Source organism: Nelusetta ayraudi, unplaced genomic scaffold (assembly GCF_046127955.1).
Source record: "Nelusetta ayraudi isolate G7.1 ecotype Tasmania unplaced genomic scaffold, CSIRO-AGI_Nayr_v1 ptg000005l, whole genome shotgun sequence".
NCBI classification, from domain to species: Eukaryota; Metazoa; Chordata; class Actinopteri; order Tetraodontiformes; family Monacanthidae; genus Nelusetta; species Nelusetta ayraudi.
In genome coordinates, this window is record NW_027466055.1 from 8,985,614 (window position 1) to 9,011,813 (window position 26,200).

At 42.9% G+C, this 26,200-nt stretch overlaps 3 protein-coding genes and 1 long non-coding RNA gene across 4 annotated transcripts; 1 reads left to right on the plus strand and 3 right to left on the minus strand.

The window, feature by feature from the left end:
• Positions 1–4,743: 4,743 nt before the first annotated feature.
• rnf212 (ring finger protein 212) lies at positions 4,744–9,000 on the minus strand. Its single transcript, XM_076012330.1, has 12 exons — positions 8,856–9,000; positions 8,280–8,341; positions 8,089–8,163; positions 7,834–7,890; positions 7,610–7,668; positions 7,466–7,525; positions 7,152–7,216; positions 6,948–7,014; positions 5,770–5,812; positions 5,609–5,663; positions 5,384–5,453; positions 4,744–5,266 (listed from the first exon to the last, which is right to left on the minus strand). The coding sequence occupies exons 1-12, from the start codon at positions 8,962–8,964 to the stop codon at positions 5,137–5,139; spliced, it is 852 nt and encodes a 283-aa protein (XP_075868445.1). The 5' UTR covers positions 8,965–9,000; the 3' UTR covers positions 4,744–5,136.
• LOC142878054 (uncharacterized) lies at positions 8,894–19,947 on the plus strand. Its single transcript, XR_012924341.1, has 4 exons — positions 8,894–9,004; positions 10,516–10,607; positions 11,120–11,175; positions 19,435–19,947. It is a non-coding gene; the product is annotated as an uncharacterized LOC142878054 (long non-coding RNA).
• Positions 9,787–11,681, minus strand: LOC142878038 (transmembrane emp24 domain-containing protein 11). The gene is made up of 5 exons (XM_076012331.1): positions 11,405–11,681; positions 11,081–11,169; positions 10,523–10,648; positions 10,246–10,392; positions 9,787–10,113 (listed from the first exon to the last, which is right to left on the minus strand). The coding sequence occupies exons 1-5, from the start codon at positions 11,532–11,534 to the stop codon at positions 9,964–9,966; spliced, it is 642 nt and encodes a 213-aa protein (XP_075868446.1). The 5' UTR covers positions 11,535–11,681; the 3' UTR covers positions 9,787–9,963.
• spon2b (spondin 2b, extracellular matrix protein) lies at positions 13,159–18,801 on the minus strand. Its single transcript, XM_076046916.1, has 6 exons — positions 18,697–18,801; positions 17,686–17,941; positions 17,010–17,233; positions 15,814–16,005; positions 15,451–15,637; positions 13,159–14,061 (listed from the first exon to the last, which is right to left on the minus strand). Exons 2-6 carry the CDS (start codon positions 17,906–17,908, stop codon positions 13,883–13,885), a joined length of 1,005 nt encoding a protein of 334 aa, XP_075903031.1. The 5' UTR covers positions 17,909–17,941; positions 18,697–18,801; the 3' UTR covers positions 13,159–13,882.
• Positions 19,948–26,200: the final 6,253 nt, after the last annotated feature.

A 26,200-nucleotide genomic window follows, 5' to 3' on the forward strand; every position in this document is an offset into this window, starting at 1 on the left:
TAAAAGAAAAAACATTTGACTTTTTACGTTTCTGAAGTGCGAGAAATGGAAAACGGCTCAAAATGATCCAAAGAATGTCGTGCGAGAGAATTCGATTTTTTTTCCCCTCCTTATCTAAGAGATTAGCCTTTTCCTGTCTGTGCAAATTCTTGCGAATTTGACTGACTTTGGGAGGGCAGATGGGGGAGAGGAGGAGGAGGAGGAGGAGGAGGATGACACCGATCGGAGCTGCTGACAGATGTGTTGAGCTCGCTGCTCCTCTGCGGAGATGAGGGGAGATGAGAAAATGGAAAAGAGATCAGTGAAAAGCTGTTCGGGACGGCTGAGAGGTGAAGGGAGGAGGAAACGTGATGGAGGCCCGATCTTATCTCCCGTCCGACTCTTCCCCCCCGTGAGTCATCTCATCAAGAAGGTCGCAGCTGACATCACAAAGGTCCAGTGTCTGCAAACATTTCTCAAAAGATTTTCATGTGACGCGACCTGCATCTCTTCCCCCAAATATTTCCATTTGAGAATGTGTAAGATGTCAGCTTGTGTCTCGAGTCTGCTGCTGAACTCCCCACAACTCTAAAAGTTCATCCATTACTTATTTTGTTCACTCAGGTTTTCAGGAATGCATGTGCTAAAGCAGGAGTCACCAACCTTTGTGAACCTGAGAGCTACTTCATGGGTCCTGAGTCAAAATTGAATTTTAGATGCAGCTCAATGAGTTGTACTATTTTTCCAACAGGCACCACGTTGGTGACACCTGCATCTCTGGGAAAATCTGCCTCGGTGATGTCACAAAGGGCCCTGATCCCTATATCAGGTCACAACAACACAGCGCTTCCAGCTAGGTGTTGCTTCCTCCCTCTGAAATCCCTTTGTTTTTGTCGCCCATCCAAAAACGAATGAAGGAAGCCTGGCACTTTTAGCAAGGAGGCCGCAAACAGAGGGCTAAACTCAACTCAAACTCAACAGGTCGGTGTTCAGCGTCTGGGAAATTCTTACAGGACATCAATTCCATCCACCTGATTTAAAAAGGCATCAAAAACCTGCTCCTCAACTCGACTCAAACCTTTGTCCAAAAAAATAACAAAACACACCAATTCCCAGAATTCCCATTCACTTATGTTTTTTCTTAAGTTCCTTTTTTTGTTGTTTTTCTGCTTCTCCCAAGCCCACCGAGTGAGCGGCGCTGTGCGGTGGGCCGGTTACAAAGGGTGTAAACTCCCAGAGGAGATTCCTGGGTGCTTGAGTCAACAGCAGCTGTGGGCTGGTGATGAAGAGAAGCTGTCCAAGAGGGCTTTTTCACCGGCAACTGCCTTTTCACTGTGAAAGGACGGCTCAGGTGAATGGAGTCAGTGACCATGAAGGGCGCACGCACGCACACGCACACGCACACGCACACGCACACACACACACACCTGCGGGGCGACACGACTCTCACAGGCGAAAACCTGTGAGAAAAGAAAATGTGCACTTTACTCAGGCGCGACGTGGAAGAAGAGCAGAGGTCTGCACGCACGCGCACACACACACACACACACACACACACTCAGTCGCGCGGTCACACACCTGGCTGCCACTGAAGAGCCGCTCTGTTTGCATAGCTCTCCCTCCTCGGCGCTCATCCTCCTCACAGCCACAAAGCCGGCATTAAAACTAACACAACAAAAACACAATAAAGAGGCTAAAAGGGGGCAACAGGCCGCCTCCGTTCTCCCTCCACCCATCCATCCCTCCCTCCCTGCCTGCCTGCCAGACCTCCACCTCTCACTCTCTGCGCGCCAAATGTTTACCTTCCCCCTTGTTGGGAGTGGGGGAGGGAGGGAGAGAGGGATGTGGACAGACAGGGTGAGAAAAGAAAGAAATCTGGCAGAGGGGAAGAGAGCCAAGGCCTTTAAAGTCTGCCACAGAGCCGTGACAAAAGCCTTCTAATCTCGGTGTTGTCTTTCAGCCCCCTTTTTCTCCATGCATTTCCTGCCAAGAGTGTGTGCGTGTGTGAGGGAGTGTGTGTGTGTCCATGCCTTCTGCTGTGTTTGTGTGTAAGACGGAATGAAGGGTATAGAGCCGTCAAACGTGTGTGTTTACTACGGCAAAGAGCGCACGTGTTCTGAAAAAGCAGTTAAAACAAGTAAAGAGGAGCAGAATTAGAAAACGTGTGTGTATGTGTAAGTGAGAGAGAGAGAGAGAGAGAGAGAGAGAGAGAGAGAGAGATGAAAACATCTGTCAGTCACAAGTGGGACCTGATCACTTCTGGGATGCCAGTTTATGTGCGTGCCTTTCGTGTGTGTGCGTCATCTTCTCAAGGAGCAGATGTAAACGTGTGTGTGTGTGTGTGTGTGTGTGTGTGTGTGTGTGTGTGTGTGTGTGTGTACCTGTGCATCACCGGTCTCATCGTGTTGGTTGATCCCTATCGAAGGCAGCTGTGTTCCACTGGCCTTTGCGAGCGCGTGAGCACGCACACACGCGCACGCACTCACACACACACAATCGGAGGAATGCACTCAGTGGACGGATCTCCCCCTCGGAGCCACGCTTATGTAAAACTAGGATGAGCTGCAGTGCCATCTACAGGCCATTCTTGGTAGTATCACACAGGGAGATATTTGCAGGCGTGCAAATAAGTATGCGTATAATCATCAATATGCAGTTCGGGTGACAATGACACAGATGACAAGTAGAGTACAAGAAAGAAAACAATAAGGTGACAAAACTGAAAGTGAACAACTGGACGAAACGGAAAGCATCCAGTGCATGAAAGGAATTCAATTCAAGGAATATAAATGAAATAATCAACTTTTTTTAATTTATTTATTTTTAACTTTTATTTGTACAGCGCTAAATCACATCCAAAGACATCTCAGAGAAAAAAAAAAACAACTGGGCCCCCCAGAGCAAAAATATAACATGAAATAATATGATCAAATGCTCCAACAGAGAACTACAGCTTTACTTTGGGATCAGTATTGGCCCGCAAAAATAAAATAGTTAATAAATATATTTTTCTGCTGACCGTGCATTCGCCTATTTGGTCAATCAGTAATGAGAGTAAACACTCAAAAAGACGCTCTTTTGGCAGCGTGAACCTGCCCCTCGTCTGCTGTCATTGATCAAACGGCGTTAAACAGTAAAGGTGAAGGGATCGCAGGTTTTACCAGCTGCAGGGGCCACAGAGCAACACCTTCCGAGCACCTCGGGAAGACAAATAGCTCCGCTGTGAAATCATTTACCTCATGTCATGTCTTGCCCGGAGGGGGATTACACTTAGAGCAGCAAAGGTACAAGACTGGAATAGTGAGTGACAGAGTGTGAAATCTGGATCAGATTAGGAGAGAAGTGTCTCTCTCTCTCTCTCTCTCTCTCTCTCTCTCTCTCTCACACACACACACACACACACACTCACAGGGAGGAGGGCAGGCTGTGGGAACACGCTGCTGAATAATTACCACTGACATCGGAATAGTTTTCTTTAGCTCTCTGAAGTGGCAGGGCTCATTTGTACAGCCCGGAGCCATGCCGAAGTTGTGTGTGTGTGTGTGTGTGTGTGTGTGTGTGTGTGTGTGTGTGTGTGTGTGTGTGTGCGCGCGTGCAGATGAGCAGCGGAAACGAGCTTGTGTGCAATACAAGAATTCCGTGAGTGGCCCTGAAAGGGAAAACAACAATCTACCTGTGGTTGCGAGGAGAGTAAGATAATTACCCAGTGTGTACGTCGCCGTGTGTGTGTGTGTGTGTGAGAGAGAGAGAGAGAGAGAGAGAGAGAGAGAGAGAGAGAGAGAGAGAGAGAGAGAGAGCACGTGTGTGTGGGCCGCATAAGGAAGAGATTATTCTGATTTAGTCCTCTGCCAACCACTGTCTGACACCATGACAGCTTAAGCCGCCCCGGGGAGCCGTCTTCTCGGCTAAGTGGACCTTAAAAAACAGGAAACGACCTCGAAAAACGTCCCAACGGAGCGGCGAGAGAGTTCAGCCTCGAACGGGGGACCCACACCGGCTCAATAGTCTTTTAAAAAGTCACACATGCCAGAACATAGCGTGCCCCCCACACACACACACACACACTGTCAGGCTACACTTGAGCCCGACTCAATAGGCGCCATTCAGCACCTTGACAGCCGGGGACAATGGAGGCAGAGGGGCAGGTCGACAGGGAGAGGAGGGCCGACCTGTCTGAACACATTTGGCCGTCCCAGCCGCTCGGCTGCACCAGGACTGGGGGGGTTCTTGCGATGGCTTCAGGCAATATCACGTTTCTGTTTGGACACACACTCTCGCCGTGCCCCCACTTGCAGCCACCTCATAACAAGATTCGAGGGCGATACAAACAATGAGTTGCGTTGGCCAGGTTTGGACGAGGCAGGTCTCCTCACCCCCCACCCCCACCCCCACCCCCGAGGGTGTGAGCTGCATCCATTGTGGAGGGAAGTGAAGCGGCGGCACCTTTTTTTTGGCACGCACGTCTGTCAACTTCAAGTGTAATCCCACTAGATGGACTTTTTTTTCCCTCCTTTTTTTCAGAGACATAATCCCCGCTCATCTCTGTAAATTGTAGGCTACAGGTGTTGGAGCCACAGAGTCAGCATTTATCACAGTGAGCTGAGGCATGTTGGTCTGGGCTCAGTGAAAGTAACTCAGTCAGAAAACACAACAGGCGTCACATTCTGCGGGACATCCAGGCCTGTGAGCACACATGAACACAGAGAGAGAGAGACAGAGAGAGAGTGAGAGAAGCCTGCAGACATGAGGACACTAAGGAACTTTGCAACCATATTTAATTTATTGCCAGTCGCACCTACACAGCAAGCGCCAATACAACGGCAATTGATTTATTTGTCCATTAGTTCACAGCAGAACAAATGTCTTTCAGAGTGGATTTGTTAGTATTAAGTACTCTGAACTCTGAACGCTATGGCCCTTATGAACTATCTGTGTTATATGTTTAATGCTTGATGCAACGTTGGAACCTGTACCACATAACAGCACTGAAAACCAATTCCACCAGCCTAGCTGTGCGGTCATTAAAAGAACCAATCAATTAATTAATGATTTCCCATAACACACAAACTTGCAGGTGACTCATTCAAGGATTGTTTTTTTTGTTTTTTAAATCACACAATTTTTTTGCTCAACGGGCCTCCGGATGGAGCGTGCTGGTTAAGGAGGAGAGCAGACGAGGGAGGACATGGAGTGTCTGAAAGAAGTGGGAGGTCTGAAGGTTGGAGACTTCCACCCAGGGCTGGGGCTGAAGGAGGTGTCTGGAGTCCCCAGGAGACCTTGAGATCGACTGAGAGACAGCAGGTAGGAAAAGGAGGGAAGGTTATTCCTACACAGGAAATGAAAACACGATCTTTGGTGCGTTTTCTCCAAAGGAGGAGAGCCGTCTGCACGCGAGAAGATTCACCTGATGCTGGCAGAGACGATGGAGCGGTTCGCCAGCGAGACCTGACTGCTTGGTCTGCGAGGGAACATCTCTGCACATGGGACAAGAGAGATCTGATCTGACATGACTTCTTGACAAAGGTTCCACAGTTAAAGTGCAGAGCTTGTGTCGTAAGCCAGTGAGTTTCACTGGAAGCGATGGGGCAAGAGACAAACAGGTTTCCGCCAGACATAACTAAGCGCATACCTATCTGTCTGTTCCGTGAAGTGTTGATTAGTGACACCTTGGAGACGTTGTTTTGCTGAAGGGCAGACACAAGAGAAAAATGCATAAAACTAAGCAACTTTTTTATTTATTTCTGTATCTATTTATTTTATATTCAATGACTCCTTCTTCATGAAACCCACCTTGCCGAACAAATTTCTTCCCTCGATCTCCATTTTGTCAGTGCTGCGGGGGGACCACGACTCATTAGTTGCATTAGGTTTTAGACATAAAAACATGCAATTTGTCTCTCTTTTGAAAAATAAGTGAAATTCCTCTGCGCTTATTTTTAGCAGCTGTAGATGGAGTGATGCTTATCATCAGTATTTTATATTTTGCTGGATCTTTGTGTCGTAATATTTAAGATAAAAGATAAAGCACATTTTCCCTTAATTTGAAGCTATCGGTAAACCAATCCCAAATTTATACTTATACATCTGTAACTTAATGAAAAACTAATTTTCAGTGGATTCAACATTTCAAATGACATAATAAGTATGACTAAGCTTCATAGGCAGGCACTCTAGCTCTTACCACACCTACTTAGGTTATAAATACCCCTCCTTTAAATGGCATCGCTTCCTTCTTTTTCCCTCCAAAACTACTGCAGCGCGACAAAGGATGAGCCAGAATAGCCAAAGCCGCCAATAATACAGTAGATGGATTAATAATGTAAGTGTGTTTGACTGTTCATATTTCACAGTAAAATGTGGTTTTGACAATTTAGCGTTTCCAGTCTTGAATAAATCATCCTAGACTCCACCGCCCCCCCCCCAAATATATATATATATATATATATATATATATATATATATATATATATATATATATATATATATATAATATATATATATATATATATATATATATATATATTTTAGGAGTGACAGCGTTCCAGGATCCTGTGTTTAAATGTGCCCACCACAACATATGCGCAGCTAGCCTAGCTCAAACAAACAGCACCTGTGATTATAAAAAAAACAACCAAAATCGGCCTTATGTCAACTGCGTGGAGAACACCAGTGAAGAATCCTAAACAAACCGAAGCAAAGCTTCGTCTTCTCAGGTCTGCGTGAGTGGATAGCCGCAGGGAAGGGCAAGGCTATACAGCAGCTAAAGCTAACATAAGACATTGGGGCTCAAGCCGGGATATAGCGTGTTTGCTCTGTAAGACGCCTCCCATGTTTCCTCTCTTGACAGGCGATGGAGACAAAGAGACAAGAACATAATGAGGCTGAAGTGCAGGGCGCGAATGAAACGTTACGTCAGTAGACGGCTGAACACGTCCAGAAACACGGTGGCCTAGCTAGCTAGCACTCACACATCAGTCACCGAGGGGTGTCTGGAGAGGACCATGGGGGACGATCTTGGGATCTGAAACACTGGAACTGTGGGGACACCGAAACACAACATTACCAATCACACGCTCAATAATAGTGGAACTGCAACGACTGTGACTGAATGCAGTGGCATGCATCTGCTGAAAAGACAATGATACAACAGTGTTAAACTTTAAGGCGGTTACCAGCTTGTTGGCCATGAGTTGGGTATGGGCTTTGGGACATTCGAGGCACTGAAGAAATCTTGTAACTAATTGAAAGAGACACGGAAACATAAGAGTTAAGATTGAGGTTTGTTCTCAAATCTCTTGAATATTAGTTTGGTTGTCACAGGATAAGTGTGCCTAGAGTGACACCTAGTGACGAAATCCCATTTTCCTGACAACATTTTCAATATTTTTTTGAACGCACACACAGCATTACTCGAAATCTCAATAAATGATTCGAATATTAGTCTTGGAGCCAAACGTTTAGAATAACGTCTGACACAAGGCAGTACCTTTGATGCTGCAGGGAGTTTTCCAGCTTGGAAATGAAGGCGCTCTGTTCATTTAACTTCCTTGAAAAGGGGGGGAAATGTCAATCGCTGCTTCTTAAAACATGCATTAAAAACAAAAAAAGCACAAGGCACGTTACATCTTACTTTGTCATGTGCTGTATTTCATTTGTCAGCTGTATCAAGGCCTCTTTTTGTTTCTCGTTCTGCAATTATAAAAGCGACAAGACATACACCAGTAATTAGGTGTTTTAAGTTGTGTTTAAACTCACCTCAGCATGCAGCATGCAAAGCTTAACGTCGAGGCCTTGCGTGATGCATGCTAAGTCGAGTGGACGGCACCGACAGCGGCTCCTCTCACGACGACTCACCTTTTGCTGGTAGTATGCGAGCAGCCTCCTCTTATGCCCTGACTGAAATGTAATAACCTGGCAAGCAGACAACGCTGTATGTCATAATGTTTAAAGTAGGCCATTAACAATGGTGAAACATACTTAAATCCTGAACTACTTCAGGATTTAAATCAGGATTTTGAACAAATTATATTTTATTTAAAATAATAATAATAATAATAATAATAATAATAATAATAATAATAATAATAATAATAATAATAATCACTAAACTTCACTGATTTCCTTCAAGTATTTTTTTGCCACAACACTGAGGTCGGAGAACAGGGCTTTCACCTCGGTGCTGCTCTGAAAACACGATACGCAATACTTTTTTTTTTTAGTCAATGGCAGACAGGGTGTAAAGTTTGCAAGTGTTAGATTGCTGCATGCCAAATTTCCATTTACTTTAAATTTGCACTTACTTTATCAGACAGAGGGGCGATTTTACATCTGGCATTGCATATTAAGCAACTGCCTGGCTTTCCTGAAGAAAAGGAAAGCAAATATGCAAATAAAATGCATACATCTGTGCTGGGCTGTGAAAACTAAGAAGATTTTGCTGACACGGTAACATTTCCAGTAGATTTTCTTGGGTCCTCGTTGTAATTCTGAATTATAACAAGAATTTTTAAGCTGTAACAGCACAGAAAGTATTTGAATGTGATCATTAATTTTCACTGTCCCCCAAGGGACACTTGAAAGGAGACTCTACTCTAATGATTATGATGAAAAATGAATAATAGAGTGAAAACGTTGAAGTGCAGCAGCGGCTACTTATGACCTAATTTGTGTCAAGAGTATCTTGCATTAGCAGGAAAACAGATTAACTACGACATATACGGAACTGTAGTTCCACTGAGAGCCCAGCAGATGTCGCTGTCGGATCAATACTTTTTCCTCCCTTCCCCCAGTTAAGGCCGACCAGTGTATAGTAGGAGAATATACGGCGCTGTACTTCATACGGCAAAGACCTCAGTTGCTATTAGTACTCGAATGACCTTTTCCATAGCAGACGTTGCAAATGACATGACCACATGATGTCAAGGCCAGTTTTCGGTCGTTGGCGGGGGAGAGGAAGCAGGAGTTGCAAGAAATCCAGAAAGACATTTGAAGGCCTGCAGGACAAGGTACCGTAGTTATTAACAGGGTAACCTCGCTCGCAAAGAATAACTTGTAAAGTTTAAATGCAAGGCGAATCTTGTTTCAGCAAACAATACATTCTCAAAAGGAAAACATTTTCCCGATTAACCCGAAGACGTGACGTAGTAGAATATGGCCAATGGGTCACATCGCCGCTGACCTTAATTTTAAGCTAGCGCAGTTTAACAACCAACTTGAACAGTAAGGTAGTCTTTGAAAAGTTAAATGAAATATCACTATATGGATATAAATATACATATAAAAAATGTACCACCCCGTGTGTGCTTGCTGTATAACTAGAAACACTAATTACTCATCACGAATTGCTAATGACACACAATTAGCCCACCTTCCGTCCACCTCGGTCATCAGTGGCTCGTGGCGATGGTGACGTAATTTCCCCCCGCTTTGCTAGCTAGCTGGCTCATTGACAATTTTTTTTTAAAATAGCCAGACGTTTCAACGATTTAGACTGTATGTGTGTGTTTTTTTGTGTTTTTTTGTGTTTTTTGTGTTTTTTTTTTTTTTTTATCTATTTATGATTATCTTCTTTGTCCACTATATCAATGTGGCTTTACATTGGGCCGCCTTGTATTCATTCTGAATAAAGGGGTGTGAGTTACTTGCTATTTGTATTGTTACAATGCGCTCTTGGTTGGGAGTTCCTGGGCAACTTGTGTTGGCAGCTGATGAAATGCACCTGATAAACTTACCTTATTTGCAGTCTGGCAATAGGGTTGAAGAATCAAAACAAGAGAAGGAACTTAAATAAGGTACAGGGAGTCTGTCCAAGTTTTTGTGATTTATTGTACTCATTATTTTTTATCAGAAAACATTTCAGCCGTACAAAGACTTCATTTTCTTGCAATATCACCAGCTGCTTCGCCAGACAAGCAAAGCCAAACCAAATTAGTGTTGGCAAACGCATCCTGAGTTGTATTTTTGCAGGTATTTTTGCAATCATCTCTAGACGAGCTTCTTGGAGATGAAGAAATCTTTGAGTCGTTTGATCTGCCAGAATCCCACAGACAACAGGAGGGTGGTCTGCACCACAGCCCACCACAGCACTTTATGGTTGGCGTCCTCGCTGACCTGTCGGAATCTCTCCTCTTTCTCCTAGGAAAAAAAAAATGTTGCACACAACAGACGTGTTAATTGTGTAGATAAAACCTCTAGCACATGCTCTTTAGCGCTAATGGTGCCTCTGTTAGTTATGTTTACGGACATTTCAAAAAGATTCATGTTTACCCTCTGATACACCTGATGCCGGGTAATTAGTATTGCCTGATCAGTAAGGTGGTATAGGATTTCCTCCAGATTCTGCATGCCGTCTTTGGTCTTTTCAGCGTGGTGATCGATTATGTGCTCTCCCATCTGAATATCTAAATGTAGCTTCTGGAAAAGAAAAAAAAAATCATGAAAGAAAGTTGTCATGATTAGAAAGACCTCAAACTGCATGAAGGCCCGTGTCTTCGAAATGTGCCCTGTTGTGTTAATCAATTTCTTTTGTGTCGGTAGGTCTCACCAGCCTTTCTCTGGCGAACACAGAAAACCTTGTGGAGTTGGTTTGGAAGCAAAAGTAATGCTGACCAGATGCATGAGCTGTGAAGGTAAACTTTGAATATTTACCATAGCGTTTGGTCATCTGAAGCTAGATAAACAAACAAACAGAACGCTGTTCAGGCATAATTTCATGTTATTGCGGTTTGGTGTTTTTCATCTGATCAGTAACAAAAGTGAGGGATTTATTGAATGCAAACTTTCATATTTATAACATTGGCATTTAAGCATGTATAATAACTGTGATTTAGACCGTGACCAGACAATCAACAACTTAAGTGGAGGCATAAGACCGCAGTAAAATGCACTAACAAAAGGAGAGGCTCATTATACCCCTCACTAATCATTAATAAGGCCCTTGGTTTTTTGGTTTTTTTTTTTTTTCAAACTTATGTAATACTGTTCAGAGGAGCTTGGCTTTGATTTTAATAGAGAAACCAGTGATCACATGTTTTAGTCTTCTGTTAAACCTATGTTTGTGTGGCCTCCGCACGGTGATATAGCTCTCCTTTGAGTGCACTACCTCATGGTTTGGATCTCTCACTGTCACAGTGACTCCAAGATGAGGGGAGGAGGTTGATTGCTTCTGCCAAGGCTCAAGCAAAAAGTAACCTGCAGGTAAGAGACATGAGTTCATCCATTCATGCAATCACTGTCACCGGGTCTTTGTTAAGTTCATGTCTCGCTGCCGTGTAGTTCAGAGTAAAGCTTCTCTCGTCGAATCTTCTTACCTGGTCATTAAAAAGTGATTTACTGGACAGTCTTTTTCAAATCAATACCACACTCATTTCAAAATGTGCAACGTGTGAACTCGAAGGAGAAATATAATTTTTTTTGAATGACTTACCAGTAACAAGCGTGTCAATAGGAATCTCCTCAATAATGCATCTCTCCTCCAGCTCTCCAAGATCAAAAAACATGGCTGCTGCCAACACGAAAAGGCACTGGAGAGAAAAAACAACTGCCCGCAAACTCATTTTCACTTTAAATTTGTGAATTTCACTAGACGCTGGAAGTGACTTGGCACTTTGTTACCAAAATTGGGTTTTAGAGGGGGGGGGGAAACACACGTCCTGCGGCATGTATCAAACGTTTAAAGCAAAAAGGCCAGGCAGTTGAGTGTGAGAAAACCACAGCTGCTGCCTTGCGTGACGAGACACTGTGGAAGTTTTGTGACTGGTTTACCTGAGAGCCAATAGTGTTCAGCTGTGAAAAAAACACACATGCAACAGACATAGACGGGGGAGTAGCTCGTAATACCAAGGACATCACCGGTAATACTGCATTAGATATACAACAATTACAGTTGCATCTATTTAATTACAGTGTTATCAGTTAAATGTAGCTTAATGTTAGTGGGGTTTAGACTTAGGCAACGGTATTTCTGAGCAAACCCATACTAAAAATCCCACTTCACAATATACACCAAATTCCAAATTTCTGGAATAAAGTTGATGTAACTGTAACACCTAGCCAATAGCTGCCATTTCTTGGCATAAGCTTAACTTACATGAGGTCACTTACAAAGCAAACCCCCGAACTCAGGGTATTAAGTGTGCTCACATTCAGCATCTGCAGAAGTTGTTAATCATCAATGAAAGCAAAGAGTCAGATTTCCCTTTTCCTCCCACTGCCGTAGTAATGTTACAGAAAGAGCCAATACGCAATCAAAATATTGACGTTTCTGGCATTCACAGACACAGTATAAACCCTTGGATTATCTTCTCTATATCTTGCCTCTTCCTTGTTTTCCAACACATATCAAGAAATAATGAACATGTAAATCGCTGTTAACAAGTGGTAGAGTGGTGAATCACTATTTCTTTTTGCGATGATTCCCAGATGTCTTCTTCAACAAGCTAAATATACACTAACAGAGGGCATTATAAATCTAAAGGTATTTGCTTTTGTTTTGTTTTGTTTTTTTGCAAAAACTCCAAACTATGCAGTTTGTCCTTGGCAGTGTAATATATTTTGATGCCTGATCCCGGTAGTATTTTGTAATCTTCACATCTTGGTCTTTCTACTGTTTCAAAGGAAATCTCAGTACCGGATTCACTTTTATACCGCTCTGCACTCCCCCCTTGCAATAGCTTTTTTTTGGGGGTCCTATTGTTGCTCACTTTGTCATCTGGAGTATAGTTTGTGATGTGTCATTTCGTGGAATTGGTCTCTGTTGCGCCCATTAAATACGACTCCAGTTTTCATGCTGGATTATGAGTCAGTTGATGTCCCAGGGTGACCTAAACCGTTCAGGCCTTCTAATCTAAATCAACATTTGGGAAACTGATTTGAATACTTGGTAAGCACATCTGTTTTACGACCAACACTTCATCAGGGGTTAATCTCTGACTGCCAATCCATGAGTTTGAACCCGGGTCACCCAGGTAGAAGCCTTTTTCCTTCTCTTTGCAGTACAATCGTCCAGCCGCGCTCTCGGTAATATAACCGAGAAGACCTAAAGGAAAAGTGTAGATCCAGAGGTGGAATAGCTCAGACGCTCAGACATGTGGAATTTATAGCCAGGTCAGTCGTCACGGGTCTTCTCGTCTACGTGAAATTATTGTATGTAAGAAAATTATATGACAGGACGAAACTGTGTGATATATTTACACTTTATTTCCCACAACACATTTCAATCAGGATTTTTACAAAGAGGTTTATAATGAGCTCATATCTCAATAACATAGGGGATACACTTCAATACGGTCAGATGTGACATACTTTACATTACAGGTTAAAATCCTGTCAATAAATAGGTTCATCACAAACCACAACGATCCATTGGGCATTATACATGAATTTTACCACAGAGTGACGTCAAAGGTCAACTCACTTTTTTCCATTGACATTCCTTCAATAGAACTACTGTGTTTTTTCGTGTCTTAGCTTTTGCGATTCTGTTTGAAAATGGAAGTTCCAATGTGTTCAGCGCTACGGTATGCACGCGGTTCTGGAAACTGTCAAACCAAAACCACAACGCAAGATTCTTCTGTTTGTGTGTTTCCATCCCATGACAAGTTGGATTATCTGTCAAAACTAAATTGGTGTCTAGTAGGAATACACTAAACTACACCTCTTTAGAGCTGTCAGATTTATCCTCTGCCTTCCAATCCAACACAAAAACCAATGTTAGTCGTTTCAAAAAGTGGGGATCGTTTGTTTGAAAAAAGAACAAGAGAGAGAAATTGTCATACATAGAGAATCACTGTACATTTTTACTGTTGTTTCTCCGTCTCCGTCCTCTCCTCCCTTTTTTGGTTTTCCTCTCTTTTCGCTCTCTCCTCTCCTTCCTCTCTTTAGTCTCCCTCCTTTTCTGGCTTAGTCATAAACAGTTGTCCGGGAAACACTTCCTCTCCTCCTCCAGCAGAGGGCAGGCTGCTCCGTTGTTGGCTGCGTGCATGAGGACGTAACGTGTGCGGTGCTGCACACCCGAGTCTCCACACTTGCCTTTGCACAAACCCCAAGGGGACCAGACGGACACTTCGCAGTCCAGAGGGGTGTCTGCATGAAAGGGGACATTGTGGTTACAGCAATGCTGAAGTTTTGTCGGTCATTTGGATTGAAACATCAATTTCCAGTGCAAAAGTCGTAACATGGAGCCCTTTACAACATAAAATATGTAGTGGCTGACATTTACAGGCAGCGTTGCAAGTTTATTTTTATAGGTGTGAGTGGAAAGAAAACGCTCTTCTTACTTTTTTTTTATTCGAATAAAAAGTATTAAAAGGGTATTAAATGTTCACACGCAGCTTTTTTTTTTATGAAGCTACAGCTTCTCATCAAAGATTCATAGCTCAGGTTTCGCCAAAGGCGTCAAATTTGATTGTATTTCTAACTTTTTTTTAATTGCTTTATTTATTGAGTTTCTATTTATATTGTTATTAAACAGCCCAACCAATTAGCAGTTTTACTGCTGCAGGGACTCAGAGTTTTGCTGAAAGGCCACTAAAAAGGTGCTGCTTTAGCCTCACCATGTTACAGTAAGAGGTCCGGTGTTGGATGGCCAGTCTTTTTCCGCTGTATAGTTTGTAAATGGAAGGATGACACAGACGTGTCTTTCCAGAATGCCGTGTTCACAATACAGAGCATGTCTATGCTGACATACATGATCTATGTCTACGTTGTATATCATGGATACGATCACGTCTCGGCGATTGCTCTTGTCTTGCTGAAGGCTACCGTTCAAGCTCTGGGATTCTAGGGGGGATAGAGAGTTTTTGTGGAGGGAGGAAGGCAGTGGGGAGGTAATGGTAAACAGATGGGAGGATAGAACGGATTGAAGCGTTGGGTTCTAGGCAGGAAATCCCAACAGATTCTTGGCCCCTTGCTGTTGTTTGTTGATGGGTTGTCAGAGCAACGGATTCGTAATCAGTGACGCCGAGTCGAATCTTCGCTGTCACCCTGAACTCTTGAGTGCAGTTACCCTCCAGCTGCCACATGCTTGACACGCTGTCCTGAACCTTCCCAAAGCCTTCCTGTTCAAATCGCTTGATGTGACTTTCAGTGATTTTCTCTCCTCAAAAATCCATCCCTCGTTTTATTCATACACTATCCTCATTTGGCCTCTTCACTCGCTGAGGGTAAATGAGCTTGTGTGGCTTTTAACGATTCCCAAATGGACTTTTTCCAACCAGGAAAAACACCCAAGCTCTCAGTATAATGTGAAATTGTACACAACTGTTGCACACAACTGTTTTTCAGCTTCTTTTTTTTTATTGCCCACACGCTCGCACATGGGAATATGTGTGTGGCCTACGTGTGGTCTTTACTTTCCTTCAGAGAACAGTTCCAATGAATCTCTGCATCTAATTCAATTTCCTATTTTTCCTATTCCAATTTTAGTTCTTCCAAGTCAGGTATTTAGTGCAGCATTATGGGTCCTTGACTTACGTATGAGTGTGTCTTCAATCTCATTTCCTGTGAGCAATTGGTTGGATTGGGTGGCCTCCGCCGGTAGGCTGATGATCTGATTGGTCTTCTTTATCTTGGTCAGAGTTACCTTGGCGATGGGTGGCAGGTGCTTGAGTCGGGGATAGTAGAAGGAGTTTGCAGGGTGACTGGGGGAGGAAGAGGTGATCTAAAGGAAGCAAAGAGACGAGAAGCTACATTTAGGATCGCTCAGAAAGCTGAATTTACAACGCCTGTGAAACTGGGGAGGGAGTGGGGGAAGGAACAATCACCGATTGTTGCTTTGACTTGGGAATTTTTATTTTTTTTGGGTTTGTGCTTTCACAATGACTTAAGTTTACCCACCTGTGTGACTTTCTCCTGCGGTATGGTTTCGAAGTTGGGAGAGGAGAAGGTGAACCCACTGTCAGTTCCCGCGTCGTATGGGAAAAGGACCAGTGAGACGTTTTCTTTCCACTGGTCGCCATCGCAGAGGTTGATGCTGTCCACGCCCACAAACCAGTCCGGACTTGGAACGATTCTCACGATAAACGACAGCTGGAGTTGGGACAGGAGGAAGTGGAGCATTGAGAGGTAGTTGAAGCGTGGCAAAAGAAAATAAGAGTAGGGGGATGAGGAAGTAGGTCAGGTAATAAAGAGAAAAAGGGAAGGTAGACGAGATATGTTGGAAATAGAAAGAATAAAACCAATTGTTAATTCAAGTTAGTTTTATGATTTTACAATCTTTTAAGATGAGTTTTAAAAGTTTTTAAAGAAACGGAAGAATATATCAACCAACTGGGTAAAATTCATTGTATTTACTTTTATAAGGCAAGGACACATGTTTAAGCCTAAACATGTTTGGCAAAATCATCAAATTTTAATCATGTTTATTCATTTGATGCAGCTTTGATTCTTTTAGAATAATGACGGCTACTTGGCCAAAGATTTAGACAGGATTTGTCCTTCTTTGGACAATTGTTTTCTCTTACTACCCCAAATTATAGTTTTAGAGAACACCTTGCGGCAAAGTTTTTTTATTTTTTATTATTTGTTTTAATCACCTTCGCGACAGACCTTGTCTGAGCCAAGCCTATTCCTTTACTCGGTCACATCTGTCTCTGACTTTATGACCTTGCCAGACTTTCAGCAGCGAGCAAGATGTTTTTAACAGCCAACTCCTGCAGAGTTTTACATAACTTGAATACACACAAAGTAAATTAGGCTTGCTTTGCTTTCATAGGCTCTCTAGAGGGGCCAGATGAGGAACGGGCCTGCTGTAGTTTTTAATAGGGTTGCAATTGGCCTGCTTAATGGAGCATAATGCATAATGTCAAGGCACGAGTTAATCATCATGCTTAACAGAAAATTTACACAGATTGATTTTTTTTTTTATTTCAAGTGTAAAAATTGCTTCTTAAATTAAAACAATCAAAATGCTCTGTACGTCCCTGAGTTTGCCTTTGACCAACGTGTCACCTTGGTGTGCCCATTGACCCACTGGAGAACCTCGTCTTTACCTAATGCCCCAGACTTAGACTGATGAAAACCTAGTGACTTACATAGGAATGCCTTGCGAAAGCCTCAAACTCAGTGTTCATCTGGCCCGTGCCTCCCACAACAGCAGGAGCTGAGAAGACCCCATAAACACTCTGGATGCGTTCGCCGGCAGCCTCCACTTCCTTTATAAGCGTCCAGGCCTCGCCTTTCTCTGCAAACTCCCTCACTCCGTTGCTGGCAAAGTCATCATGCTGCCACATGTGGTAGTCGGTGCTGTGAGTCACCCCTAAGCCCGGGAGGGGAGAGAAAAGATTTTGTTACAGCAGGTGTTAGCCGGCAGTAATCTAGTGATCAGTCAGCACATTTGGTTATCAAAATTAAAATATAATCCACGGTATATTATATAATGCAAAGTGCAGATTACGTTTGCTTCCAAATAAAATGATAAAGTCAAACTGTTAAACCCCTCAGTGAACTCCCTAGGACTGAAATTTGTCCATCCTTTCCTTCTTTTACTAACAGTTCTGGAAATCAGCACTTGGGATGTCAGAACATGCACTGATCCCACTCCCAAGTTAATGTCATGCAAGGATTTCTTTTGTCGTCTTTCATTGGGAGCATTCAAAGTATGTGTATTCATCACTGCAGACTGAACCTGTGGTACCCAAAACCCCCCAAAAAACTGTTGCACAACTCGCCCGATTACACCACAATGAAACCACCCTGCTGAGGACTTACCAACAATGTTGGACCACTGTGCCGGAGGACGGTAGACAGGGTACTGCTTAGGAAAGGCTGACCGGGACCATTTGCCAGTGAAGGTCAGCTGGTAATGGGCTGTTTCTGAGGCCGTGCACACGGGGATGTCAGTGGGAACCGGCAGAGACTGCGTACCCATTGTCAGCAGCGTGACAAGTAAGCAGCATAGTTCCTCAGGGATGATGCGTCTTGCGGGGTTCATGATGGAGGTGGATTGGAATTGGGAAAGCAGGACCTGATGGGGGTTTACAAGAAGCAGGGCGAAACAGTAGACAGTGAAAATAGAGCTTCCACAGTGCGCCATTCCTTATTCTTGGATGACAGTTTTAACATGAACATTCTTATCGTTCAAATTTTCCTTATAAACCTTTTTATAACGCTTCTTACTTGTGTTAATGTTGACTGTAAACATTTACAGTTCAGGGGAGGCCAAATTTTATGTAGTTTTATTTTTTTTTCTAAATGCAGCGTGCCACATATGTGCTTGTCTCTGTCAGATCTGGTACATGGAAAAACTCACAAGCGGAGTTTGTTAAAGCGGAAAGCGTCTGGCACCAGCATCAGGGTTGAGTATAAACAGCGGGGCATGTGAGTCACAGGAAAATCCAGCAGAAATGAAGTTATGGCAGCTGAGTTTAATTTCCTGGGAGTTGGTAATCTTGTCCTTGCTAACATGTAATGCGTTGACAGGGAGCAGCAGCATGGCATTTATTATGCATATGGCACTAAGGTTTGTTTTTTTTGTTTTTTTATCAAAAGGCAAACATTTTCATTGTGCATGATAAATAATACATACTACAAGAAACATTTGAAAAGTGATGGTGGTTATTTTGCTGTCGTACACTGCCTACTTGTCTTTGATCAAATATCACTGTAGTCCTCGAAACAAATGGAATGTTCAGCAATTACTGCAGAATTTTTTTTCTTCTTCTTCTTTTTAAGTGTAACGTGTCAATGGCCTGAGGATGTAGTAGTGGGAATAGTACTCACTGCAGTTGTCCAGGGCTGTAGATGAATGAAGCAGATGAGTGGAGAGGAGGGCCGGAGGTGAAGAGGAGGAGAAGAGAAGAGAGGAGAGTGATGGGCAGTGGCTGTCGGAAGAGTGACTGCAAGGCTCCAAATGCTCTTTACGCTATTTATTTCCTCCAGGAGGTTCACCCCTTTCCCCCCCCAGACTTCCTCTTCCCCCTCCTTTTCTCTCCGGCTCCACTCCCCTCCTCAGATTACTGACGTTTTCTTTCAATACTCTCTATCTGCTGCTAATCAATGACTAATATGCTGCCTTCTTCCAGGCCTTTCTGCTGGAGCTCTTATTCACCGTCTGCCTGTTGTGTTTTGTCTGTTCTGGCTGTACAGACGAGGGTCTGCGCAACTGTTATACTGACATACTATAGATTTTAGACCTTGTGTGTGTGTGTGTTTGTGTGGAAGAAAAGAAATTAAATATTGATCATTTCTTTAGTGAAAATACTTTTTTTTTCATACTCTTAGGGAGTCACACTTCTTTTGTCAAAGTCAATTTGCGCAACTTTTTTAAAGTGATTTTCAAGGCCTCATAAAGTCAAGGTGGCATCCAACAACATGTCAGGGAATCAAATACTTAAAAAAAATTAATAGGCTGTGTGTAATGGCAACGGGTCAGGAACCAGCAGAAAATTAGATACTTTGAAAATCGTCCTGTTTTTGTGTTGCTTTTTTTACCCAGTAATTTCAAATTGTGATGGGCAGCTCATCTCAGCGCTGTGAAGTGCGTTGAAATGGTCGGGACGACCTGCTGAAGTTCAATCCGAGCATCCAAATTGGGGAGGAAAGGTTTTTTTTGAGCAATTTAATGACTTTGAACGTGGCACCGCTATTGGCGCCAGACGGAGTGACTATTTCAAGAACTGCTGGTCTGCCAGTATTGTGTCATCCCTCTCCAGAGTTTAAAGAGAAGGGGTTCTGTAAAAAGAAAATATCCAGTGAGCAGTACTTCCCTTGCCAAACGTGCCTTGTCAGAGGTCAGAGGCCAGAATCAAGAAGAAGAATCTGAAGGAAACGACGTGAAAGCACTGATCCGTGTTGCTTTTTTGCATCAGCGGTTCAGGCTGGGTTGAAGTAGTGTAGTGCATTGTTCTACTTGACTGTTATTTTATTCCACTTTGGTTATTGTCCTTCTGCTCAAGTATTCCATCTCATAAAATGTTGAACTTTGCATTTTCTTGACACACTTATCGTGGGCCATTTAATAGCCACAGCCTCCATAAGTGTTGCTGCTGGCCGTGTTCATCACTTTATGACCACACCGGACCACAGAGCTCAAGTCATCGTCGACTAGTTTCATGAAAGTGAGCTGCACTGTACACAAGAATGGCTTCCACAGTCCATTAAATAGAAGCATTTTTTGGATGCAGGCACTGACGAAGCACTGACGATGACCACCTCCAAAGATTTTTTTTTTTCCGTCTTCCTCTCATTTAACAGAAGAGTTACTGTAATTGACCCCCGGTGGCCACCAACAGGAAGCGTTAGCGGCGTTTGTGGCGATGCACTGGTCGTGAAACGCAAATGTAGCGTCTCACTGTTTTACAGCGTGTGATGCGAAACTCCCACGTCTTTGAACAGCGACCATCGCGGCTCCTGTTTGATCCTCCAGCCCGCGTTGCGTGACCCGGGTGTGCTCGGCTGTATTGCGCAGTGTGTGTTTACGTGTGGAAGCTGGGGAGCGTGGTGCTTGACTTACTGAACCTGGAGGTGGCGAGCGGCACTCCACATACTCACGTGCAAACACGCCAATGTGCAAGGCCTGCTGAATCAGCCCCAATGTTAATTATTTCCGTATGCTCACGTTTCTTAAAAACACAAACTGACCCACCTACACGAACGGGCGGAAAGGATCGAGTAACTCTCTCTCAGTTTTTATTTTTTTTAATTTTTTTTTAGAATTTATGGTTTGGACTTTGGACTCCTGCCTGCTTTCAGTCAGTGCCATTTAAAAGGGGAAAGTGAACTCATCACCTCCGCCGTGCCTTGTGCTCGCTAAACACAGCTGCACTGTGCTCTGTTTTATCGAGGTGGCACCGCGTAGGGCAGCACGCTGGCCGCCGCCGTCTAAACAAGTCGTGATTTGAGCAGGAGTGTGTGGACAACACCAGCAGTTGTTTCTCGTACACTTCTCACTAAAGCTCAATTTCCCTTGTTGACGCACAATTATTTTGCTCGCTTGCCACATGTCATGTGTCGTTTAGACCCGAGGGAAATATTTATAGAAGCGCCGGGTTAGTCATGCTCCTTGGAATTTAATTTGATATTCATCGAGGAGATCATTGTCCATGAATATTGCATAATAAACATAAACCATGAGCCGACAACGCAACACAGATAAAAGTACATGATGATAGAATTGGTATATAAAAAAAAAAATCTCTGTTTTTAGTTGTAGGTGTTAAACTGTAGTGATTACATTTGTCTCTTTGTTTTATATGCGGGCACAAACTTTCATTGCGTTTTCATTTTATTGGTAAAAAAAAAAAAAAAAAATGGTTTTCAAGCTGGACCTAGCTTCACGGCTGTAAAACATCACTGAGCTATCTAGCAGAAAGAAGTAAGGCAGAGCACTTTGATTCTAGTAACCTGGCGAGTCTCAGGATGCAAAGGGTGACATAGCGGCCACCGCGTGCTCACCTGATGGAGAGCGAAGGAAAGGCCTGCAAACAGAAGAACACAGTTTGTTTGTTGCCGTTGCTGCTGGGATCAAGGCTCGTCTGGCACTGTTTATAAGAAACCGCGGGGGATCTCTGTAAACAGATTATAACATGAACTCAGAGCCAGGTTGAATCATTAGTTGTACATTTGCAAGCGGTTAAGAGAAACTCCCAGACATTAGATTGAAATTCTTGTTTCTTTGGAAGTCACAGCGTGCCATTGATTACAAATGATCCAATCGACTTTGTTTGTCTGAGGTAATAGCAATCCTTGTTGCTATATACACACACCAAGTAACACAAATACACCGCCATTCGTCCCAACGGCAATCACATCTAAAACTTGTTGTTGTCTCACTAGATCTTGTGGTAAAATGTCCTCCAAGCATCATTGGAGCTGCGTTTCCCCTGGATTTGTCGAAATCTTTTTGCTTCATCAAAAAAAAAAAACGCCTCTGCGTTTGCACATTTTCAGGCCAATCCATGTGTATTTTTGAATGGGTCCTTTGGTAATGCGAGCAGCAGGCCAGTGGTGTTATTGTCTTTCCATGTGGCACGTGGCTCGGCCTGGCTCGGCCGAGGCTTCTGTTGCGCTAATGCAAGTAGAATTTGCTTTAGTGCCTCTTATTCAGTCGGAGGCACTGAAGCAGGTACTCGGTCGGTTGCAATAATTCCGAGCCGTTCGATGGCGTGTTTCACGATTGCCCTCATCGTCCATATGAGCGGCGATGAATTATTGCATAGGCGTTGTTTTAAAAACGAGATCTAGACTCCAAATCGTATTGCCTTAAGCCTGCTTCACACGTGATAGGTAGCTGTGAACGGCCGTGAGGGCTTCAGTTCCGCAAACTAAGTCTTTGTTCAGTCTGGCATCAAACGCCATGTGAAGCAAATACATTTCAAAAATGAATTTCAGGGTCTGGCTATTTCAGGCTGCAGGTCCTACACCAACCAAGATCAGGATTTTACATTTAAAATATCTGTCCAGCAATCCAATTGCATGCAGGATCACGGTTTTTACAGCCAATGAATTTAAAAACACTGACATTTAATGATAGCCGTACCCTCTGTCTGTGCTGCAGAAACAGACTGATGGGATTGAAACTGACTTTGTTGAACAGTGGTGCCATTAATCATATAAACCCACTAGTCAGACGTGCTCATATTAGATGTCAAGACCAAATTTATATTTGAGAATCATGAATATACAGCTTTGGGTGCAGTGTCTTCGGTGACCGCAAAGTATTAAAACATAACACATAAACTCGGCTGAAGGAAATTGAACTCGCTGAGTTTGCGGTTCTTAGTCACTCTCAAATGATCATGTGTCCCTCATGGTGATTTGCTGAGACGCTCACACCTGGATTGCAGCCTTTAATATATGTACCGCTAGAAAAAATTATTCTTCTTAAAACGATCTTGAAAATATCTGCTTTGTCACCATGCAACCAGGGATTTTTGCTTTTGATTCTGAAATTAGCTACAGCAAGGAAATGTCTAACCGCACCATTAGTAATTGTTGAAATCAAGTAGATATAGAGAGGTTTACATATGTATATTTAGAAGTGTAGTTGTTAATGCCGGTTTCGGGGGGGGTTTTCTTTTTTTTTTCTTTTCCTGCACTGTCGGCATGCGTAGTGTCATATCCCCCCCACTGCCTTTACGTCTCTTTCCTCATCAAGTTTGAATGGCTACTTCCCCCTGCCTCACATAGCCTTATTTTCTTTGGCCCTTATGTCTTCATCTCAGTGTCTGTCTCTCTGACCCACTAAAGTAAAATCACATCATGTTTTCCCATCATGCTCTCCTCCCACTATGCGGTGAAGCAGTGAACCCCCGACCGGAGGTATAAAGCACATGATTTACAGGGCCCCTTCAAAAACAAAAAAGGCGGAAAAGAAAGAAAATGAAAGATCAGTTTTCCAGCTCGGTAGTCTTGGGCTTCAGTGCAGTAGCCATGCCTCAAGTTTGACTCGAAATGTCAAAAAACCTGAAAATCGGACCACACAACGAGATGTGGAGTAGCAAATAGCTCGAAACGACAAAAATGACAGAGAATCTGTTAAATGTAAGAGTGATGATTAAAATGAGTATTAATATGTGCGCATTGTTGCATTTTACTTGGAAATATTTCCAAACAAGAGAAACGATGGACTTGTACGCTGCGCTGCACATTCAGAAAACAATATTGAATTACGGAAGGAATTTTTCTTGTGCAATGAAATCAAAGGAAAGTTAGAGCAGACTAATCAGAGAAGATTACCAGCGTAATCGTGTTGAAGAAGCCCACACTGATGCCTGCTTCATCAGCAACAACCAGGGAAGAAAACAGATGCCTGGCAACAGACTAGTATCATTCCAAACAAGAAATGCTCAAGTAACAACAACACTGACCCTTGGTGATGTCCTGTGATGACTTCAGAACAAGAGCACAGTCACAGTGCCAACCTACTGTGCTAGTGGGCCACGGGGGGAAAAAAAGGCGTGAAAGGCCCACAAGAGAAAATGAGCCAAGTGGTTGCAAACAACCAACAAGAACGCTGTAAAACATGGCTTTTTCCGGAAGTCGAGGTGATGTATTGGAGTTTCCTGGTGCTGCCGTTGTGGTGGATGTCCAGTGCATTGGTGTGTCAGGGTGGTCAAGTGAAAAGGCTTTATGGCAGAGTAAGTATTTAGTTGAGTGCAACTTTGATCGCACAGCTGCCGTCGCAGTTAATTTCCATCAATATATATTTTTTTATAGAATTGCATCCTCAGATGATGTTGCTTTACGCTGTCCTTTATTGAAAAGTTTTTTTTAAATAATAGGCCTTGATGTTAGTGTATGTCAAGGACAATAATTTAAATCATTGATCATATTACATAATACGTCAGTTGAGCATCAGCACAACGTAGCTGATGGCCGGATGTTGGAAAAATCTCCGTTTTGCCAATGATACTCTTGCTGTGATGGCCAATCACTCTTTTTTTTTTTCCCCGCTTGCACTATGTAGGGGTGGGAGTTTCTGTTGTTGTCATTCTGCCATGTACCTGCATTGTAAAACCATCAGGGGGAGTTTCTGTCATTCACCTTTTATTTGTTCACAAAAACGCATGCTTATCCGAGGCTGCGGAATCTCTACTGCAGGAATTCAAAGTCACTCAGTACCACATTAAGTAGTGACAATACTTATTTAACAATCGTTTCAAAACTAACACAATGCTGAAAACCTCCATGTAAATGAATGACACCACCTGCATTATTTTAAAGAAATATTTTGTGAGTAGAATCATCTTAATTCATTTGTTGTTTGTTGTTTGTTTTTTTCAAACAATTTACTCACTTTCCATAGAACAATGCAGGGCAAAATTGAATGAAATGCTTGTCACTGAGAAAAATCCCTCATTTGAGCCACGGGCCACAATGTCAGGTGGCCCAGTACTTTGACTTGTTATTGCAGGAGGACCTGTCTGCTCATCAGACCTCTCCTGATCTACTAGGTTCTAGGCAGATGAGTTACTAATAGCTTGGAAATGAAGAGGCAGGGGACATATTAAATGTTCGCGCGATCCTGAGTGAACCTCAAACCCCTGAGGAAACATAGATTTCAAACCTCAAAGGTATCCATCTTCTACCTGCTGAAAATAGTAGAAACAAAGATGGTTTCCTTTGTCGAAAATGTGATTCAAAGAATGTTATTTCTAAGACGGTATTAGGGTAGAGTAGAGATAATGGTTACATGCATATGATGATGACAAAACATTTTTTGCTAGAAAAGCTAGTTTTTCTTACCACAATGACATTGCTCTGACGGGAAAATGAAAAAAAAAGCTTAACAAAACAAAAAAGCGGGCACATTTACAACAGGAATTGGTTCATAAAATTCTCTCAAATTATGATTGAATCTGATTTGTTTCTCCAGACATGCCATTTCACTCCCTCAGCGTGTTAAAAACAGTGATGTCAGCTTCAGAGTGAAAGTCAAAAGTAAGCAAAAGCCAAAAGTTTAAATGAAACGTTTCCACTCGACCTTGGAACTGTGTTCTGAATGTCTTGTGCCATACACGTAAAACTCAGGGTAGTTTCAGGCTTCTTGAAGTGGCATGGAACATCAATCATTCAATCAATCATTCAAACAATCAACTTTTATTTCTAAAGTGCTAAATCCAAGTCCTCACCCAAGGACATCTCATAGTGCATCGCACGTTCAAATAGAAAAGAAACTCATCCTTCCACATTAATTATGAAGTGACAGCAGTCCCAACTCTAGAGAGTGGCCATCTGCTTTGACTGGCAGGGGTGAAAAGGAAGTACGAGAAAAGAAGCGATAGGGAAAGATATAGACAAAGATACTGGACATTGTCCCAGCATCATGTTTGCATGATAATGTGGGGTTACGCACATTGTGTATAATGATAACAATTGGGCATAAACCAGTGTAAACCAAATGCAAAAATGCAAACGCGAAGACACAGATGTATATTTGACGAGATGGATGTAAAAAATGAAAATAAAATGAGTCCAGGAAATATTGGACATTCAAACACCGTCTAATTGAATTCTTCATGTTTGTGCCATGTTCTCATTAAAAAACAAAACACAGAAACACTCCTTCATCCTATAAACTCCACCACAGTTTTGTTTTTTGTTTTTTTTTAGCTCTGTGTACATGCATTTGACTTTGACTATTGAATATGGATGGATGGCTGGAAGTCTGGCAGGTTGGTTTTTATATCTTGCCTGATCCTGCTATTTTTTCATTAGCTATCCTTGAATCAGTGAAACCAGGAAGTGTTATCAAACCCACATTGGGTACCTACTAAAGTTAACA

Excerpts from the sequence above, each read along its gene's own strand:
- rnf212 (XM_076012330.1), bottom strand. The coding sequence starts at position 8,964 with ATGTCTTTCTGGATTTCTTGCAACTCCTGCTTCCTCTCCCCCGCCAAC. Across the intron at positions 7,015-7,151 it reads AACTCATGGCCAACAAGCTG|TTCCAGTGTTTCAGATCCCA; the intron begins GTAACCGCCTTA and ends GTGTCCCCACAG. Across the intron at positions 5,813-6,947 it reads CACCCCTCGGTGACTGATGT|CACTGACAAAATGGAGATCG; the intron begins GTGAGTGCTAGC and ends GTCCCCCCGCAG.
- LOC142878038 (XM_076012331.1), bottom strand. The coding sequence starts at position 11,534 with ATGAGTTTGCGGGCAGTTGTTTTTTCTCTCCAGTGCCTTTTCGTGTTG. Across the intron at positions 10,649-11,080 it reads TGAGAGATCCAAACCATGAG|CTTCAGATGACCAAACGCTA; the intron begins GTAGTGCACTCA and ends TTGTTTATCTAG. Across the intron at positions 10,114-10,245 it reads GGCATCAGGTGTATCAGAGG|GAGAAAGAGGAGAGATTCCG; the intron begins GTAAACATGAAT and ends TTTTTTTCCTAG.
- spon2b (XM_076046916.1), bottom strand. The coding sequence starts at position 17,908 with ATGAACCCCGCAAGACGCATCATCCCTGAGGAACTATGCTGCTTACTT. Across the intron at positions 17,234-17,685 it reads ACAGTGGTCCAACATTGTTG|GGGTGACTCACAGCACCGAC; the intron begins GTAAGTCCTCAG and ends TCCCGGGCTTAG. Across the intron at positions 15,638-15,813 it reads CGCAGGAGAAAGTCACACAG|ATCACCTCTTCCTCCCCCAG; the intron begins GTGGGTAAACTT and ends TGCTTCCTTTAG.